Here is a 20,053-nt window from a genome sequence, read left to right as displayed (position 1 = left end):
CTGCTGGATGCCAAGGTCCGCTCTGGAGGCGCTTGGATACCTGTCCCCTCTTCGCCTCGCCGCTTTGCTGCCAGGAAGGGGAGTTAGGGTACGGCCAGAAGCGGCTCTCGCTAGGGAGTGGAGGAACAGTCGGAGGAGACTCCAGAGGGACATACGATTTGGGCAGGGGAGGTCGAGGCGGGCCTGGTTCCTGGGGCAGAGAGGAAGCCAGAGTGTTAGACGCAACAGCAGAAAAACTGAGAGAACAGGAAGGAAAAGATAGTTAGCAAGAGACTGAGACAAACAAAGGCACTGAGCCCAGGGTGAGGGCAGCTGGAGCCCAGACAGTACCGCTGGTCCCACCCCTCCAAGCTGAGCACTCGCTCTGGGACCCAGCAATTCCAACTCACCCCACTAGCCTAGGGCCCAGACCCACACATCCAGCAGCCCCAGCTATGTCACAGCTCTCAACAGAGGGACCACTTACCTGGATGTCATGTGTTTATGCCAATGGGAGCCAGGCAGAGTAACCCCACCTGCTGCTGTGAATGCGCCCCCAGGAGAAAGGACACAGTAGGTCCACTCACCCAGCCCTGGCCATTCTTCCCGTTTTCTGAGGCTGGGCGCTTGCCCTTTGGTTCAGCTTCACAGTGAATCTTTGGTACCAGCTAGGCAGACAGCAGCGAATGAGAAGCCCCACAAAACAAGCCAAACCACAGAGCAGAGCATAACTCTCTGGCTTAGGTTTGAGTTTCTCCCTCTCTACCTAGGAAATGTCCAACATGCCCAACACCATGGTATCTACTGTCGTGGTTTTGTCTGATGGGCTCCAACGAAAGCCAGACTCAAACCCAAACTAGGAGAGTAGAGCACAATGGACTGAACTAAAACCCTGGTTCTCCATGCCCCAGGACTTCAGGGCATCCGGACCCAAGTCTGCACCCAAAATATGCATGTCCCACTCTCCCACAATCTTCCCAATGGGCCAAACCAAAGCCCCAGGTCCAAATCCACCTTCACTTTGACCCTGACTTGTGCAGCCTGATTTCAGCTCTAGATAGAACCCACAGTTCACGCCGGTCTCCCGCGCCATCGCATGAGAAAGCCGGGAGTGCCACCTGCTGGTGCAAAGAGAATCTCAAGAGGAGAAAGGCCATAGACACTTCCTGCCCAGGGCTATGTATTCTAGCCCCACGCAACAGCGGCTCCACTCACCTCGCTTGCCCCTTGCTTGGTGGGCGAGCCCTGTGAGCCCGACACAAGGGAGAAAGGGCTCAGTGGGCTAGTGAGGCTGGCTGAGCTCAAGGGGCTAGCGGGGCTGTTGGAGCTGTAGGTTCCCGAGGGGCCAGCGGCCACTGTGGAGAAACAAGAGAGGAGAGCGCGGAAGTGAGCGTGCATCTCATTCACACTGGAGTAAGGGGGGGATGGCACAGCAGGGAAGGGGCCAATGAACCAGGGCTTGGGGCTTCTGAGCTGCATTCAACGCCAGGCCAGAGGCCAATGTGCCCAGGGTGGTCATTGCACCGTCTCTCTCTCCTGGACTTATCCAGAGTGAGCCAGAGCCTGGCAGTGGCACCTGCAGCTGACACCTTCAGGCAGAAGCAGCATCCAGAGGGACGTCCAGCGAACCAGCAGGGATGTCTAGAGAGGCCTGGTGTGTGTGATGTACAGAAACTACAGGTACCTGCCATAGGGACCCTGCCAGATACCATGGCCACCAGCGGGACTGCGGTTAATGCAGCACTGGGGGCTGCAACCCACATCCTTTTGCTCCAAAAAAATCACAGAGCCCTTGCTATCAGATTCTCCATTAGCCTTGGGGCTCCTGCCCAATGCAGGCTGCAGCCACGGGAGAGCGACACGATGGCAGAGCCGGAAGTGGGCCTGGAATGCCGCCGAGCGCCAGGTGCATGTGGCGTTCAGAGCCAATACAAAGCAGCGTGACTGTGTCAGCGGGGAGGACGACAGGTGCATTGAGACACCCGGGCAGCCAGCGGCCTCTAGCTCTGCGGCCAGGGAAAGGGAGGGAGTGGCAGGCCCATGCTGGGGAGGGAGGAGTCAGCACTCACCTCTGTGTTTGGCAGTGTCCGTGCCCCGGGAGGGGTTGTTCTTCCTCAACCCCTCCATCACGTCCTGGATGCGCCAGATCTCCTTCTGGATTTGCCGGTTGAGCATTTCGTTCTGGAAGGGCCAAGGTGCGGTGAGTCAGAGCAGCTGGCAGGCGCCGCACCGCACTTCACAGCCAGCCACCCCGAGCCACAGAGGTGTGGCACGGCCCAGCCAACCTGCCCTCTGAGGCGAGGTCTATGTGACAGCCACAACAGCTGCCTAGCTATGGAGCTGCAGCTGTGCCACTGTACCATGGGTGCTTGCTACAGCGATGGAAGAGGTTTTTCTGTCGCTGTAGTTAATCTACCCCTCCGAGAAGCTGTAGCAGGGGGAATTTGTCCGTCCACCTAGTGTTTATACTGGGGCTTAGGCTGGCTTGAGAACCTCTCTCAGGGGTGTGAATTTTTACACCCCTCGAGCAAAGTAACTAGGCGACTTAAGTGTTGGATGCAGGCCAGGCCTGACTGACCCTGTGTCCCTGTATCTCTGTCCTCATCACCCTACAGTAAAAATACCCAGTACCTCCTCCTGTCCTCTAATACCGTAGCACCAACCCGTGGGGCCTTCACTCTGAGTTCACTCCGAGGGAGCTCCCAGTGCCATCACTGAGGGGGGTGTCTGAGCAAGGAGCGGGACCTGCAGGGATGTGGCCCCAGGAGTCACTGAAAGGTGGCATGAGCAAGGACTGAATAATGAGTGGCTTTGCAGGGGAAGCTGGCCCCAGCATGGCTGGAGCACACAATAGGCAAGGCAGGCCAGGACTACGGACCTCTCCCTCCCACCGTCTGGTGACACAGACAAAGGGAGCCTGCACTAGAACACTGCATCAGAATCAGTCACCTGCTCGGAAAATGAACAGCTAGGGTGGGATCCACAAAGGTATTTAGGCACTTAACTCCCACTGAAATCAATGGGAGTTAGGCACCTCAATCCCCACCTCAATGTTTATCTTGCAAAGATTCCTCCATGCTGCTGCCATGGCATTTCTATAGCAGCAGGTGACAATTATCCTGTGAATTCATCCCTCCTGGAAACCCTGGGCCTTTCCCCAAGAGCAGCGTGTTAACGAGAGCTTCGTTACAGAACAGCAGAGGGTAAGTGCCACCTAGTGGCATGAGTCCTGGGGCACTTAGAACTCTTGTGCTCTAATCCCAGCTTTGCCACTGACTGGCTCAGTGGTCTTAAGTGAGTTGCGTTTTTGCTGTGCCTTGCCTTCCCCCTCGGCCACATGGGGATAACACTGCTTACCCAGCGGGACAGCTGCAAAGAAGGGCTGGGTAATATTGGCGTGACGCTCTGTTTAAGTGTTATTTCACAGCCACTTCTACCTTATAGCGAGGGACGTTAATGCCCAGTTTACCTTGGCTCCATCTCTGAAGCAGACAGACCCCAATAAATCCGTTATTGGAACGGAAGAGTAATTACCCACAGAGGCAGAGCTTGCTTAATACAGAGGTAAAGGCGAAGCTTGAAGAGGCTGAGCTAGGATTATATCCCAGTCGAGTTTTCAAAGGAACAGGGTTTAGTCTAGGATGACTGACATGGTTCAAGCAGAAGAAAGGAAGGTTACTGGGCTGGCTTTAGAAAGATAGTTTTGGATGGGGTGTACTTTGACCCTGCTTTGGGCTGATCCTGTTGAATATCTATCCCCATGTCATTAGTCAATCCCAAGTCATTTTTAGGGGTCAAATTCTGCTCAATGTTACATAATGTAATTATGGAGTAATGAGTATTGAATTAAATGGAATCACTCTGGATTTACACCCTTGATTAACGAGAATTTGACTCTGTATTTTGAGAATCATGTGTGCAAATGACTGAGTAAACTCCACGCGGATTTGCGCTTCTAATTTGCACAGGGAGTTACTGAGTTTGTACATGTAATCCCAGTAATTGCACAACCACTTGTGCACCTAACTGGCCATTTGCTGCACAATTAGCGTGGCACAGTCTTGGTAATTGTGCACATAAATTAGACGCACAAAAACACGTGCTTGTTTTTGCACATGAAGGTTTCTGAAAAGCAGGTCCTGAAGTTGTGACTTAAACCCAAAAAACTCCAAGTGATGGGCTCTTAGGGCTAGAATTTACTCTTATTTACACCAATTTTATAGAGGAGAACTCTACTGACCTCAATGGAGTTACTCCTGATTTACGCCAGAGCAGAATGAGGCCCTAGTGAACTGGTCTAGCTGCTCAGAATGGCTGAGATCTCCATTTCCATGCACCCCGCCAGATCCCAGGCTGCTTGGATTCACTAGCACTGGCCTGAAAGGGCACGGTCAGATTCTCTCACCTGGATATCCAAGTTCAGCTGTTCCCACAGGTCATCGTGCAGGGCTGACACCTCGCCCTCCAAGTTCTCATACTCTATGGTGCTGTTGGCCAAGGCCTGTAGGGATTTGCAAACATTTCCATCAGGAAATCAACTAGTCTGTCTGTGTCCATGGGGGCACAGGGAATATATGCCAGCACACAGCCCTCACCAGCCTGCCAGAGTCAGGATGGGCTGCTAAGAGGGGGATCCCCCCCTTGGAGAAAGAGGCACTTGGGCAGCGGGTGGGCCCTAGCATGTGTGTAGTAGCACGGGGCTGAGTATGCGGCTAGGATACGGTCAGCAAGGCCACAGCCCATACCCTCTGCGAGCGGATGCTCAACTCAATCTCCAGGGACAAGCTTACTCTTCCTACAGTTCCACCTAGGAAAAGGCATCCTTTGTCTTTGCTGTCTGTTGGAAATACCAGGCCTGGCTGTGAATGGCATTGAGCCAGGGGGGCATATCAGGGGAAGACAACAGAAAATGGTTTGGGGGCTATGTTCACAGGGAACAGCAGACAATGGGGGAGGGGATCCATGGAGAGATGGTGGCAATAGTGGATTAGGCAGGATGTAATGACAGGTGTCATCTGTACAGAATGACCCCCTGGGTAGACAGGGAATTGTGGCCATCTCTTATCCGGAGTAACTTTGGAGCTGGCAGGACCTGTGCTGGAAGCAAAGGGAAGCAAGTGATGACTGTATTGCATCATTAGGGATCAGGGGTTGGAAGGCAAGACAGGAGTGCAGAAAAGCAATGAATGCAAACTACAAGTGGGAACCCAAAATATTGCTCCCTGGCATGCACCCCAACTTGGCGCTGGATGGGTTAATAGTTTTTGTCCTTGTATGAGATGCTTTGACTCATCTCAGTTCCCAGTGGGATGATGGGATTTGCCCCCCCCCCTTTTTTAATGAAAGAAAAAGAGAAGGGAGCGATGCACAGACAAAGGAGAGGAAAGAGAAGAGATTTATCCCCCTCAGGCTGAGGTGGTAGAGACATTCCCCCTTCCAGCGCCAGCAAGTTCCATGCTTGCTGCCCTGCCCAGTGGGCAGCATGCAGATACCAGGATCTATGCTGGGGCAGCTGCTCCCCTCAGAAGCAGAACAGTGGGGGTGCATGGCACTGCGTGAGTTAACGTTGGACGGCACTTTGCGGCCCAGGGAACATGGGCCTCTTCCTGCATCCCATCCTCCCCTCAGCGAAGAAGTACCCAAGCGTGTGGCACCCCATCCAACCCATTGATATAGTGCAAGGCCTCTTGAGTGACTTGAGGACCACTGGCCGTTACCATGTCATTGTTTCACTTTCAGGCAGGGCACAGGGGAAATTGAAGCACTGGGCCAGTTTGGGTCCCCATGACACCCCCAAGAGGAGGAGGAGGAGACCGCAGCAGTCTCATGGACTGGCAGGCAGAGGAGAGTCTGTTACCGTGCTGGCCTGGGACAGCTCCACCCGGATGTTGATCAGCTGGTTCTGGAGGGATTCCTTCTTGTGCAGCAGCTTCTCAGGGTAGGCTGGCTGGCTCCCGAACATCTCCAACTCCTGGTGGGTCCCCATCAGGGCGCTCTCAAGACTCTCCTAATGGTAGGGAAAGATGGTAATTAAACCCTCATCACCTCCCTCCCCTCATACGTGCAAAGCACTCGGCGTTGGCAAGCCCGGAGGTTGGCATCTGAAAGGGCCGTTTTTGCAGCAAAATGGTCTGTGGGTAACCATGCTCCCATCCTGATCAATGCCAGAGGGTAAGCAGATCTGACTGACCTGGGGATGGGGTTGCAGGCAGCCAGCAATGCCCAGCCCTGCAAGCAGGGAGGTTGGTCATTTCAGGGTTAAGGCACTGGCCTGGGACTCAGGAGATCTGGGCTCATTTCCCAGCCCTGCCCCAGTCTCCCTGTGACCTCGGGCAAGTCACTTGGCCTCTCTGCGCCTCCATTCCCCATCTGCAACGTGGGCAGAACACTTGTCTTCTTGCCAGGCGGTCCCAGGAGGGGACTGTAATTACCAAATGAGGCACTCTGTCACTACCGTGATGGGGGCCAGGTGAGAATTGAAAGCTGCTAGCACTGTGTAACTGCACAGGCAGAAATACCCACCTTGGCGGGAGGCCTGTGCATGCTTCATCCACCCACCATGGGGGATGGCGTAGGGATCCCTGGAAACAGCTACAACCCTGATACTGGTGAAGTGTTCACCAACAGAAGGCACGGCTAGCCCCAGCACCTGGGTGCCCCCAGGGTGGTAGGAACCAGCCTGCTCTGGTCCCCTCCCTCAGCCACTTACCTTCTCTGCTCGGAGCTGCTGCACCAGCCTGTCCTGCTCCCTCACCACCTTGTTTTGCTCACACAGTTTTCCCAGTAGCTTCTGTCCTCGGGCAAGGAAAGAAAAGGGGAAGGTGGGGAGAATGAAGAGCAAGGGCCACCGGGGTCCGAGGTGTAAAGGTGCATGGGGACATCAGATCAGGCACGAAGCTGGCCTGGCCAGTAACAACCACTTCTAGGCTCTGGGTTGCAATGCTGCCTGGTATGTGTGAAGCTTCCCCATTCCTGTCTTGAGATCACTTTGGGCAAACAAGTGAGAGGCCTGGGTATTTTAATGGCATTTGATCAGCTGGAAATTAAGGCAGTTCAAGGTAGGCTGGAAGGCTGGGGCTCCCCCACTCCATGCATCTCCCCACGCCCCAGAGTGCAGTATGACCTCTGCACCTCTGATTATTGATCGGCCAATGTACCACCCGTCTGCAGCCGGACTGCGGGGAGTCCACCGCAATGGGGAGTGCTGAGCCACACAGGGATGGAGATTGCACCTCTTCCCAGCCCCATTCCCCTGGAGCCCTTCAGCATGGAAGCCGTTCCTTGGCTTTTACCATGGGCCTCAGAGCCCTGATGCCAAGCCAGCTGTGGATAATTGACAGGAGAGAGAAGATAGGGTCCGTTCTGCCATTGCGCCATGGTGCACAGTTAAGGATGGAGAAGGCTCATTATGGTAGATCAGCGAGTCTGTATCTTCACCTGGGCAGGGCACAGATCCAAACCCTGATCCCACTCAGGTCAGTGGCTCCCAGTGATTTGATTGGGAAGAGGATTTGGCCCCCAGTCCACCTGACAGCAGTTTAGCACCCGATACATCTTCTATGATGCTAGCTTATAGCCCAGAGACTCTACAGTATCTCATTTCTAGTCTTCATTCAGTGGGCCCCTTCCCCTTTTCCCCAGCTCAGAAGCAGATGGGTCAGTCACACTTGGCAGCACAGAAAATGAGAAGCCAGTAGGATCCACTGGGTTTCCTAGGAACTGAGTTTCATTTCCAAGGTGACTTATCAGGACACAGATATAGGGCAAGACCCCTCTAGCAACTAGAGGGGCCACTGTCTATTTACCACATCATTGTGTAACAGGTGGGCAGGGTACAGGGGAAATCCCTTTGGGATCTGCACAGTGGGGACCTGCAGCAACCTGCCATCTTCCAGGGGACATTTACTACGCAAATACCCACACAGGTAACACACAAGCCCAGCAGGCAGGATGCACACACAATTACACAGCACAAGCAGCAGGAGGGAGGGATGCAGTGGAAAGGAAGCTGAGAACTAGAGAGGACGAGCGAGCAACATGAGTGAGCGACAGAAACGATACTGATCATGCCCGCATCCTTCTAGCTCTGCTCTGAGAGAGGATGTTCGTCCAATGATAAATAACCTCACAGAAAGAGGCAGGGGAAGGCATAGCTGCCGCAGGGCGGAGGATGGGTGGGTGATAGGAGTGGGGCAGGGCAGACAAGCAAGCAGAGAGCATGGCTCTTACATCAGTGTCTTGCTCGCTTATCTTGTAGGCGTGCAGAGTCTCTCTGTAGGCCTCTGGGAAGGGAGACACCTGCAACAACAGGAACCAGTCACTGCTGCTCCCTCCTGCGGGGAACACATCACGACAAGCCTCTTGGGAGAGCCGAGGTGGCTGCTGGAGCCCTTGGTGAGAAAGGTTTCCAGCCCAACCGTCCCCCTTTCCCTACCAATCGAGTCCTCTTTTCCCACAACACTTAGCATGGGGTGCAATGATGAGGGGTGAAGGGTGTGCACGTGCAGCGCATTGGCCATCAATGATTAGAAGGATGACCCAATTCCTCAGAGTCAGCCCAGCCAGCTGGGCTCTGATGGTGGCTTAGAAATGCCTCCTGAGTACACAGTTAGATCTGGAGAAGCCAAGAAAGCATGCACCTCCATGTACAAACCAAGAGAACTGCCAAGCAAATGCTCCTTTCCCAGCCACTTCAGCAAAGGGTTTCCAATATTTAACCACATCTGGGGCCTGGATTTGTAAACAGGTTAGACGCGGCCTTGTGAACAATTGTAATTAGCCACCTGCACATGCAGTTATCCCGTTTCCATTCACAGCCAGAGGAGCTTGGTGTGCAAATCGGTGTGGTACCTTTGTGGGTGCCATCATGCACGAAACTGCTTTCACAATGTGCCTCAGTTTCTCAGAACGAAGCTGTTCTAGATGAGCAGGGGCTCCTCAAAATGCGAGAGCTCTAAAGAAAGACCGGGCCTTGCCTGCCCTTGTAACATAGGAGGGTGCTGGGATGCACGTGTGCTTAAGAGGAGCTAAAGGCTCAGCATGTAGCCTACAAGAGGAGTGAGGCAAGAAGAAATAGCTGAATAAGGTCCCAGAGTGCCCCTTTCATGGGAGGCTGAGACAAGCTGATCGTCACCGGAGTGGTGGGCTAAGGGGTGGCAACCAACAGCAGACCAAAAGAAACAGCTGCTGCAGTCACTAGGGGACACTGCACCGACACTCCCCACTGAGGGCTTACTTTCAGTGAGATGCTGGTGTTAGGCTCTTTATTTGAGGTGCTTCTATTTTAGCTTCCCAACTTTTTACTTCAACCATTTTACAGATGGAAAAACTAAGGCAGAGAGCTAAAGGCACAACATTTTCAAAAACGGCCACTCATTTTGGGTGCCTCACGCTTTGGGTGTCCAACTAGAGACGTTATGGGCCTGATTTGCACAAGGCGCTGAGCACCCACTGTTCCCACTGACTTCAACTGATTGGCGGGTGCCAGCACCTCTGAAAAGTTGGCCTACGGTGTCTCAAGTTGGGCACCAAAGTCAGTGGGCACGTCTGAAAACGTTTACTCTAAAGAACTTTTCCTTCCCTTGGAAAACTAGAGTAATGGTGATTCCCCAGGGCGACGCACGGGATGCACGGAGACTTCAATTCAGCATCTAAGAGGTGAAAGGTCTACAATAAGAGCATGGGATTATTACTGTGATACGGCAAGGGACCACTACAACTACCCCAGCTGCAAATAGGTCCTGACCCTGCGAGATGCTGAGCTCAGCATGCTGCAGGATTTGGCCCAAGGGATCCTGCTGTCTCAGAGCAGGACAGGAGAGCCAGTGAGACTTCTTTTGCGTCCCAGGCTTGTATTCAATCCTCCATGACTGCACCATCTGTCCCAGCCGGGGGCATGTTCCATTTACACGCCGGGTACAAACTTCTTCACTTTTCCATCCATAGCTATCCCTTCCTCAGTGCGATATAGCACAAAATGCCCAACAACCCAACTAGCCAGACAACCAGGAGGTTACACTGAACAGAACAGCCCCGGGGTCCAGTGCAAGAAGCCAGAGCTAGCTCTACGTACATTGACCAATGCCCTGCTTAAGGTCCTGCCTGACCACTGCTATGTCCATCAACAGCCCACTGTGTTCTGTACAAATGTCTGGAAAATATACATCGGAAACATTCAGCAAAAGTGAGTTTGGTTAACACAGATGGCAGCTCTATGAATGAGGCTTTGAAAACATGAATGGGTGACGCTAAGCTTTCCTTGATGTGACTTTTATGAATGGGCCTTGGTTGGCTTGTGTTTGCAGTTTGGAATTACAGGAGGAAACAATAATAATACTTAGTTCTTATACGTACTTTCTGTATACAAAGCACTGTGCAGAAGTAACATACTTGCTGTGTGTGTCACATCCCTCCTCTGGTGGCTCAGAAAAGATAAAAGCCTATTTCTGCTCCCAGCTAATGGGGTTGCTCCTGCAGCTCAAAGGACAGAGGACTGTGCTTTGGAGATGAAGACCCTGGGTTATTATTATTTGTATTATTGTTGTGCACCGGAGCCCCAGTCATGGCCCAGGACCCCACTGCGCTAGGCGCTGTACAAAGAGAACAAAAAGACAGTGCCTGCCCCAAAGTCTAAACCTGCTGATACCCAGTGGTGGTGGGGTCTTTAACTAATTAATTCTCATAGACATGTAAAGTATTTATCACCTTCATTTGACAGATGGGAGCTGCAAGGCAGAGAGAGGGTAAGCGTCTCTCCCGAGACTGCCCAGGGAATTGATGGGAGAGGGGGATTAGAACTCAGGACTTCCTAGATCCCTTCAGACGGTAGGTTTTGGAATGTCTTATGGATGTCCCAGCAAAGCTTGTGATGGAGCCATCGCAGGCAGGTGAGGCATTGCAATGAGCTGAGATGTGGGGTGGTGTGTTCCCAAATGAACTGTGTGCGTGGGAGGAAGCTGGATGATGGGTCTGCCATGCAAAAGCAGCTGGAATGGCACTATTGATGGCAGAGCTGCTGTGGTGTCTTACTTGCATGTACAGCTGGGCCCTAGGGGAGGAGTTCTCCACCATTCTGTTCACCATACTGATCAAAGTTTCGCTCTCACTCATCTGCGACAGACAAGGAAGGAAATTTCAGACGTCAGCTGAGACATGGATTCTCCCTCGGTTCCAGTATTAACGGTCATGACATAGTACGGGGTGATCTTCGGCATCGGTTAGGGAGGCTTTGGACAGGGCTCTTCAGGCCTCGTGCTGCAAGGTGCTGAGTGCCACCAATTCTGCTGGAAGCCGACAGGGGCCAGGATCAAACAGGACCTCACAGGAGGTGCTCAGCCCCGTGCAGGGTTGGCACATCTGGGCCATCGCTGCCCAGTTTCTATGAAGTCAGCTCGGCTCCCTGCCTGGCCACCTGCCAAAGCTCTGGAGAGACGATGAAAACCTTCATGGGTCAGAAGTGAGCTGGTCTGGAAGGCCACCCTATTGTCCACAGAGGGGCAAGCCTGGCACCAGCCACAGTCCTGGGGGATAGACCAAAGGGCATGTGTCCCGCAGGGTCACTAAAATTCCCCTGCCTCCCACAAAGTGATGAGACGCAGCGGTTCTGCTCTACAAAGACAGGAGGCTGCAGGTGCACTTCCTTCCCCATGCTGTAAGCCTCATGCCCCCCATGGCTGCACAAGACTTCACGGTCTGCAGCTATTCCTTGCACCGTGAGAAGACAGACTCCCAAAGGTCCTCAACAGAGGTGGTGCCCAGGCATTTTCTCTCCAAGAACCTTGAGCTAAGGAAGGAACCAGAGTTCTCCCTTCACTGCTGAGCTGAATGCACCCAGAGAACAGTTACATCGGGACTTGGGAGCAGGGTCTGACCTCACATCAGCCCATGGCTCTAGTTCCAAAGATCAGGATCAGTTGCTTTGTTTCCATTAACATCTACGCTACTGTGACGGTATTATTGCAGTGCTGGAGAGGTTGCACAGGTTTACAACGCACATGAATAACGGGGAATCTTTCGGGGTCTCTTGGTAAGAAAAGCCTGTGTTGTACCACATATATGTCACTAACTTCCCCCACCCCATCGCTCACTGTCCGTGGTCTGCCTGGGGGTGAGATGGCACGTTGGATGGTGCTGCAGAAGGAAGCGCCCTGCCCTCGGAGCTGGAGTTCGCTCTGTGTTGCAGCATTTGCTATACCCCAGGCCTTGCATGAATGGAGAGTTGAGATGTACGAGGCGGAAACGAGCCTTTCCACCCTGCTACATGGAAACCAACTCAGTCACTGAGATGCATCGACTGAATCCAAGAGAGTCAGATCCCAACGCTGGAACTATTTAGGAGTAGCTGAAAGGAATTTTAGGCCTAAAATTCAGCCTGTGAAGAATCATAGAATGTCAGGTTTGGAAGGGACCTCAGGAGGTCATCGAGTCCAACCCACTGCTCAAAGCAGGACCAATCCCCAATTTTTGCCCCAGATCCCTAAATGGCCCCCTCAAGGATTGAACTCACAACCCTGGGTTTAGCAAAAGCCCATGCTCAAACCACTGAGCTATCCCTCCCCCCAAGAGTGTTATTATTTGGGGAGCAAGAGTCTCAGGATTCTACATATTCCTTTAAAAAAAATAACCGGTCTTAATTGTGAAATAAAAAGATAAACAAAGACACCATTTATGTCAGACCTACATATTAAAAATTGGGTTCTAATGTGCCCTCTGCTGGTCTGAGCATATTAATAAATAATACTGCCCCCAGAATGATGCTGGTAACACCTAGATAGGGGATAGGTTGATGGTCCCGCTGAATAGAATAAAAGGAAGCAAAAGCACATGCACCAGATTCTTTAAGACGACATTCTTACAGGGTTCATAACAACCCCTTGGAAACTTAACATTGAAATCTCTTATCTTGCTGGGTTTTCCCCCCGTCTTCCTAGGGCGAGGATAACCTGGTTCGTTACTGCAGGGCTGTGCAAACTGCTTTGTTCAAGTGACTGACGGCTTGGCAGACTCCAGTTTGCAAGTGTAGTGTTTCACCCACCAGTTTGTGACTGTCAGGCTACCCACCACATAGGCGTGTATTGTGGGAAGATTGCACAAGCTAGCTTATTATTGTAGGGTTGGTCATTAGTACTTGGCGACTGGGATTTATTTCCTTTTTAAAATTATAAATAGCACTAATGTTTTTGTTTGTTTTGGTGGATGGGATCCACATGTAAACAGCATTTAAAGGGACTTGAAAACAGCTAGACAAACACCACAATTAGGAGATCTAATTCTGCACCATGAAATCTTGCCATTGTCCCTTTCCCTTCACACTCCACCAGTAACTACACAGGGGTAGGGGTCAGTTTAGCACACAAAGGGCCAGATCCTCAACTGATGTCACTGGGCATAGCTGTACAGAAGCCAATGGTGCTGCGTCAGCGAACACTAGTTGAGGATCATGTCTAAGATGTTCCGTTCCGGCTTCCCAGACAAACAGGGAATGAGAAAATAAAGATGCAAACAGTGCTTTAAAGGGACACTTGATTAGTCTCTAAAGGTCAGCAGGGAAGGAGGAGGAGACAGAAGGCCTTTGAGGGAGCATTTTCAAAGGACTCAGAGAGGAAACCCTGCTGCTGATGGCTGTGAAATAATCTGGAGAGCTTTTTATTTTACTGCCTTCTTCTCGCTCATCTCTGGCTCTGCTCCAAGCCAGACAGACACACCTCGGGGAGTACTCTACCAATGGGCATATATGACTCTGGCTCTGGAGCAGCTTCCCTATTGAAATACAGACTTCTGCAGGCAAACATCAGACTGCAGCACTTGCCTGGGGAATTTCTTTTTCTTTCCCTTTTTAATCTCATGCCTCATCTGTAATTTTCATCTTGACGCTCCTGGAGATGTTCCCCAAAAGGCTTTCCCCTCCCTACTCCTTGGATGATGTGGAGTTTACAACCTGCCTCAAACACACCCTCGCATGCAGTGGAGGTTTGGCTCGGGGGATGCTTGTCCAGGGCAGTTCTTGTATCAGAACTGCATGATGCTTCCCCAAGACCTGCATCAAGTCTCTCACCTATGAGAGGGAACTGGTTTTTATGCTACTGAATTTCTTAACAATCATCTCCAATTTCTGCCCCTCTTCAACAACACACAAACAAGAGCTTCCCCCCTCGCCCCACACTTGCACCCAGCTGTATGGCAATGCTGTTCGGGTCTTTGTAAACGTTTAGTGGTCCACTCCTAGCCTGGACGTAACAGGAGCCCCATGTTCATCTCACAATCTCTAGCTGCTTGGACTAAGGACTCCAAGCACCATGTCCCCTGGCTCTTTCCCCCTCAGAGCAGGTGTCTCAGCGTTGAGGTTGAGGACGGGCTAAGCCACTTTCCCCCCAGAAGGTTGACCTGCTAGATCAAAGCGAAGGTCTGTTGGCAGGGACAGCACACACCTTATTGCTGGCCAGACCGTGCCTGTACTGTGGGCAGGGTGGGCTCATTGTCCCAGGCTGTCTGTCCAGAACTGTTCACGAGCACCCAAATCAGGCAGTGCTCTTCCTACACTCGACAGGACACAGGGCCCTGGCTGTCCCCTCCTCAAGGTATCGTGTCTGAAAACAGTCTGCTGCCACATCCCAGAAAACTACTTGCCTCCCACCTCCAGCACTCCTCGATCTGCCACCTCCGTACACTTAATCAGACTCAGCGTAAACAGATGCACGGCTCCCGGAGAATTCACTGCACCACATTCAGTGGTGACCCAGAGCAGGTGGAGAACCTGAGCGCCAGTTTCTGCTCCCCTTCCTTCCACTGAGTCATGCTGTACCCATCGACAGGCTCCCAGAAGAGTAAGGAACTCGGATGAGTGAGATGGGATGGAATCTGGTCCCACATTAGCATAATCTGTGCCGGTTTGCTGCCAGATTCTGCTCTCACTTACGCTGGTGCAAATCAGGAGTGAGCTCACTGGAATCAGTGCAGTTTTATTAGTGACACATGGGTGTGCGAGGAGAATCCAGGCCCCAGACTGGTGAAATTTACATTTACATACACACCCATGTTCTGATCCAATCACATCTGGACAGGCCATGTTCTCCTCTCACTCGCCCCAGCCAATCTCCAGTGACCCAACCCAAGTTACTCCTGATTCGCACCAGTGTGAAGGGGCGTTCAATATACACATATTCATTGCACCACTGACTCTGGTGTGGTACCTTGCAGTCATTTGATGCACAGAAAGCATTTGTCCAGTCAAGTGATGGGCAACCCTGGAGAAGGGAAGAATGGAGGAAGCAAACCAAAGATGGCTTATGCTGCCGGGTTGCCAAGAAAGGCTGCAGAATGGATGTTCGGGGAAGGGGCAGGGAATGACACTGTACTGCAGGCAGAGGGCGAATGGCGCAGTGACGGAGGCAGGAGGGGACATGAGCAGCATGACGTTCGCGGCCAGCTCTGCCTACCTGCTGGTCCAAATATTCTAGGTTTCTTTGCAACTGAAGGTCTAAAAGTTCATCCTATCAGGAGCCAACAGACATGCAGCAAAAACGGAAACACAAACAAACACACAAAGAAGAAGCAAAGCGGTTAGGTGAAGGCTGCAGAAAGGCAAAGAGCTCTTGGGCTGGGAGGCCAAGTACTGCCTCCTGCGGCGAAGCAGCCCCGAACACAGGACTGGCGGTGTGTGATTTAGCACGAGCAGCCTTTTCAAGAGCTCTGTCTGTGCTCCTGGCAGGGGCTCCTGCTCCTGCTCCCCAACAGCCAGCATTGCATCGCCTTCTGCTAGGAGAGGCTGGGTCTGCAGTAGGTGGGAGCTTAGGGCTCCTGCATTATTGCCATTGGTGCCTCTCACTCCACGTGAGGGGAGCTGGCACAGCTAGCAGCTCCTCTAACTAGCTGCCACACCCTACTGCTCATTGCTTTCACTGCCCCTTTACCCTGCAGCCTGGGAAGTTGGGAATGGGGCTTTTTGACATGGTTCCTGGATCGGCTCAATGGCATCAGGATTCCAGCCACACATTTCCAGCTCAGCCACATGCATTTACCGATCAGACTGAAACTCTGTGTGCATAGCTAGGCAACAAGACAGGAGCAGTGAGGGGGAGAAGCTGCGTGCCGCAGGGGTGTGCGGCTCAAGTCCGTTCCGTGAGGCGTCTAAATCTGGTCTGGGGTTTACCCACTGCTCCCTCAGGTGAAAGATCAGGTCAGAAAGATTAAGGCCCTGGCACAGAGCAGTTAAGTCCCAAGCTGGAGGTTCCAGCCTAGTCAAGTGGATTCTGGCTGCTGCCCCCTGACCTATTATAATACCCAAATCAAAAAGAAAAGCTAAGGCTGGTTGGGAAAAGAAAAGCAGCTATTGAAGCCAAAACTGGGGAATGGAAGAGAAAGAGGAAATGGAGGGCTCGATCCATCCTTCGCATCCACACCTCCCTTCCCCACTCCCCCAGCTGAAAGCCATACAGCAAGGTGATAGGATACTGGGATTTCCAAGCATTTGTGCATCTTCATTACTCCTTGAGGAGCGTCAGAGTGATGAGTCCTAGGGTAGGCAAGTACGCCCAGGGTAACACATGCCCACCTTCCAATATCCTCCGCTCCACAGTGAGTATGCCACTCTGCAGTGGACAAGGTGGTGCACTGGGGAAAGGTGGGAGCACATTTCCATATGGGGTTCACTGGACCCAGCCCCAAATGGCACCCCCGCTGCCAGATGGTGCATCCCCTTCAGATCTGTGCAAAGGACTCGGAGCAGATCGGTTTCCTCCTCAGTCTTCCAAGAATGGATGAACCCCACTACCCAGCCTCCCGTCCCGCGGATGAGAAGTCAGTCTAGTCTGAGACCCAGCTATGCTCCCTGCACATCCAGACAGCAGGACTCATAGGGTGTCCGGTGCAATGAATAGAGAGGAAAGAGAAATGCACCCCAGCTGCCACACATGCCCCTTGGCTGGACACACTCGCGATCTCAGGAAGCTCTAAACTTCCGGCCCCATGCCAGCAAAGCGGGCATTTCAGTATCACTTCCTTTATCCCTGACTCCAGCAGCTCCCGTGAGCTCCGCTGGCTAGAAACCAGCGCGGGAGAGACAAGGTCAGCAACGAAACGCCTGGACACTGACAGCACATACCATTTTGTCGTGGACTGTAGGGGACGCTGGGTAGTTGTAGGGATACATTCCTGCAGGGACGGGCCTCCTGTCACCCAGATAATCATACTAAAAAGAGAAGAAACACCCCCCCACAAGACATGTGAGATGTTTATACCACTCCATAAACTGACTGTGGTCGCTCACACTGTGCAGTTGGATCTCAGCTCACTCAGTTTAAATTATGCCCATTTTAGGGATGAGGCAGTGAGCTTGCATGCCCAAGATCACACAGTGAGCCACTCACGGAGATGGGAGCAGAATCCAACTCACTCGGCTGCAAGTTGTTTGTCTTATGGACAGCTCCCACTCCTTAGAAGGAGATTTTCTAGTGGGGAAGGGGGCAGGAAAAGAAAAAGGGTTCTGGCTACAAGTGGGTCTGAGTTCAGACACAGATCCCAGGTCTACAGTTCAGGCGTGTTTGGATCCCGGTTTTTGGTCAGGCCCATCTCTAGCTCTGGCTGTACAACAGCTCAGCCAGTGTTCCCTTACACTGTCACAGCCCCAAGACCCCTGCGCTTACTGTCAGGGAAACCCAGAAGACGCTCCTCAAGCCACTAATGGCTCAGATAACAGAATTACCCTGTGCCCCTAAGAGCATTGCCATCTCTCCCCGCTGTATCCCCTGCCCTGGCGCTCCGACACAGGCTTGCCTTCTTTGCTCATCTTACAAGGAGAAGCAGGAAGGAAACAAACACAAATAACCTTGCAGGGTATCTTCACGGGGAGGCAGAGGAGGTAGGCCAGGAGGAAGCTCTGAGGGCCAGCGCCCTGGTCTAAGGACATCTGGCACAAACAGAGCAGTCATGAAGGAGAAAAACTAATTCCCCCACCCTGAGCCAGGGACAGTGCAAGTGGGGGTGCAAGTTGAGCTTGCAATCTTGACCTGCAGACCATTGTTATTCCAGACCTGGGCTCCCCCCATCCAGCTCTGCCAGTGCCCCTCGATCCTGACCTGCAGTCCCCCTTGCTGTTCCTCTAAAGGGCAGGCATTTACCTTTGGGGAACTGACCGATCGCCTCAACATGTAGGCCGTGGGGTCAGCATAGATCTCCTCACTCCTGGATGGCATCCTCTCAAAGCGGGTGCTGGGCGACCTGACCGGGGAGTACATCCTCGCCCTATTGTAGGTGCCCTGGCTGGGTGAACGGGGCACGGACCTGGAGCGGGGCTGGAGGGACATCCTCCGCAGGGAGTCTGAGGCAGCATCCATCTCGTCGTAATAAACGGGCTGCCGGCCAGGGCCGGGGATCCAGATGGGGACGTCCTGCCTGCCGTAACCTGGGTGCTCCTTCCACTCACGCAGCTGGTAGGGGCCTCCGTTGCGGAAGGAGTGGCGCTTGTCCTCCGCAGCCCACTGGGGGCTCACCCGCTCGTAGGCGGGCATGGAGCAGATGCTGTCGGGGCGCACGCCGGGCGGGTAGTACTGGTAATCCTCAGGGTACTGGGGCGAGTAAGGGGCATAGTAGTCAGGGACCCTTCGAGACATCGGGAAAAACCTGGTGGGGCTACAATCCCACAAGGAAGGAAGAGAGAGAATCGTAAAATCTGGATCCAACGCCTCAACGCCATCTGGTTCTTCAGGCTTTTCCTATGGGAAAGCCACGGCTTCAGTGCCCACCTGCCACCTGCTAGCAGGGCAGATCCTGCGAGGGATGCCCAAGGTGTCGAGCAGGGTGGCATCCCCTGCCAGCGATGGGGCAGACCCCTGGACCCCATCTGGAGGCACTCCGCTGGAACTCTGACACTGGGCTGCTCCCCACGGCACCAGCCTTCGGATCTCAGAGCAGGGTCCCACACAGCCGCCTTAGGAAACTAACTGGAGTCAGTGTAGGTGCTGGGAGACCTTAGGACACAACTTTCCCCTCTGCCCAGTCACCTCCCCTGGGCATGGCTGGCGCACAGCTGCTCCCCTATGCCGGTCGGCAGGCTGCAGCAGCGAGTTAGGCTTTGCGATCGCTTCTGCGTCTGGCTCCCTTTGCTTATGCTGCTGCTCCCCATGCTCCAAACTCACCGCCCCCTAGTCCGGGTCCTGGGGGGCAGGCCTATTGGTTTGCAAGGCCCAGCAGCACATGGTTGGTGCTGGCCCTGGGGTACCGCTTGGGGTGGAGGTTTCCTGGCCCTCCCCCCATCCCTGTGGATGGAGAACAGGACAGGGAACGCCTCCCGCCCGTCAGCTGGGAAGGATGGGAATGCTGCTCAGCCAGGGAGAGGAGGAGATCTGCAGCCCTTTCCCTTATGTTAACCCCAGCACGGCACACCATGCAGCCCTCTCACCTCCTCAGCTCCTCCGGCGGGGCAGCCCCCCGGCGCAGGTTCACCCACTGCTGCAGCTGCGTCATGGAGCTCTTCCTCTGGGCGATCTTCTCCGGGTTGGTGCGCGGCACAAAGCCCTGCCGGTGCACCACGCTCACCCCATCCTGCGGCGGGTAGGCGGTGCTGCTGGGGCGGCTGGGGGAAGAGTACTGCCAGCCATTGGGCTGCGTGGACCTCTCCACCCCTGCCGGAAACCGTGGGGCTTCAGGGTAAGGGCTGCTGGGCGCAGATGGCATCTCCTGGCCCACAATGCCATTGGCTTTCACCAGGGGTTCCTTCTTGCTGTCGATCCTCTCCAGCTTCCTCTCAATCTTCTCTGAACCACGCCCATCACCCTCCCCTCTGGTCTTGGCTTCCAGGTCTGCTTTGGGGTGCTCCCTGTGAGCAGTGGTCCGGTGGTGGTGGTGCTTGCTGGGGGGGATGTTCTCAGAGTCAGTCTTCTCACGCCTGCCAGGCACAGAAATGCAGAGCGTCACCTCCTGCTGGACAGCAACCCTGGGCCCAAATCATCCCAGGACAGCGGGGCCGATCCAGTCACTGCACCCCAGTGGATGGTTACTGACCCTCTTGGCTCTGACACGTTCCCCAAATTGCTGCACACCCTACATGCTCCAAAGGACTTCAGTTTTCTAGCCACTGTCC

General features: G+C 53.5%; 1 protein-coding gene across 7 annotated transcripts in view; it reads right to left on the bottom strand.

Moving 5' to 3' along the window:
- Positions 1-20,053, bottom strand: part of PLEKHA6 (pleckstrin homology domain containing A6) — a 139,063-nt gene that overhangs the window by 15,495 nt on the left and 103,515 nt on the right. For 5 of the 7 annotated variants that reach the window (XM_043500494.1, XM_043500497.1, XM_043500496.1 and 2 more), the window contains 13 exons: positions 19,373-19,858; positions 18,093-18,603; positions 17,078-17,164; positions 15,414-15,467; positions 11,008-11,088; positions 8,209-8,277; positions 6,689-6,769; positions 5,837-5,986; positions 4,385-4,480; positions 2,049-2,160; positions 1,195-1,334; positions 567-647; positions 41-190 (listed from right to left, as the gene is read on the bottom strand). In XM_043500494.1, the coding sequence (XP_043356429.1) occupies positions 41-190; positions 567-647; positions 1,195-1,334; positions 2,049-2,160; positions 4,385-4,480; positions 5,837-5,986; positions 6,689-6,769; positions 8,209-8,277; positions 11,008-11,088; positions 15,414-15,467; positions 17,078-17,164; positions 18,093-18,603; positions 19,373-19,858 (2,098 nt within the window). The remainder of the gene's footprint in view (positions 1-40; positions 191-566; positions 648-1,194; positions 1,335-2,048; positions 2,161-4,384; positions 4,481-5,836; positions 5,987-6,688; positions 6,770-8,208; positions 8,278-11,007; positions 11,089-15,413; positions 15,468-17,077; positions 17,165-18,092; positions 18,604-19,372; positions 19,859-20,053) is intronic. The other 2 variants (XM_043500500.1, XM_043500498.1) reach the window with 2 other exon arrangements.

This window comes from Dermochelys coriacea, chromosome 21, assembly GCF_009764565.3.
Source record: "Dermochelys coriacea isolate rDerCor1 chromosome 21, rDerCor1.pri.v4, whole genome shotgun sequence".
Classification (NCBI taxonomy): domain Eukaryota; kingdom Metazoa; phylum Chordata; order Testudines; family Dermochelyidae; genus Dermochelys; species Dermochelys coriacea.
The sequence above is the reverse complement of the archived record's forward strand: the minus strand, read 5'-3'. Positions and strand labels throughout refer to the sequence as shown.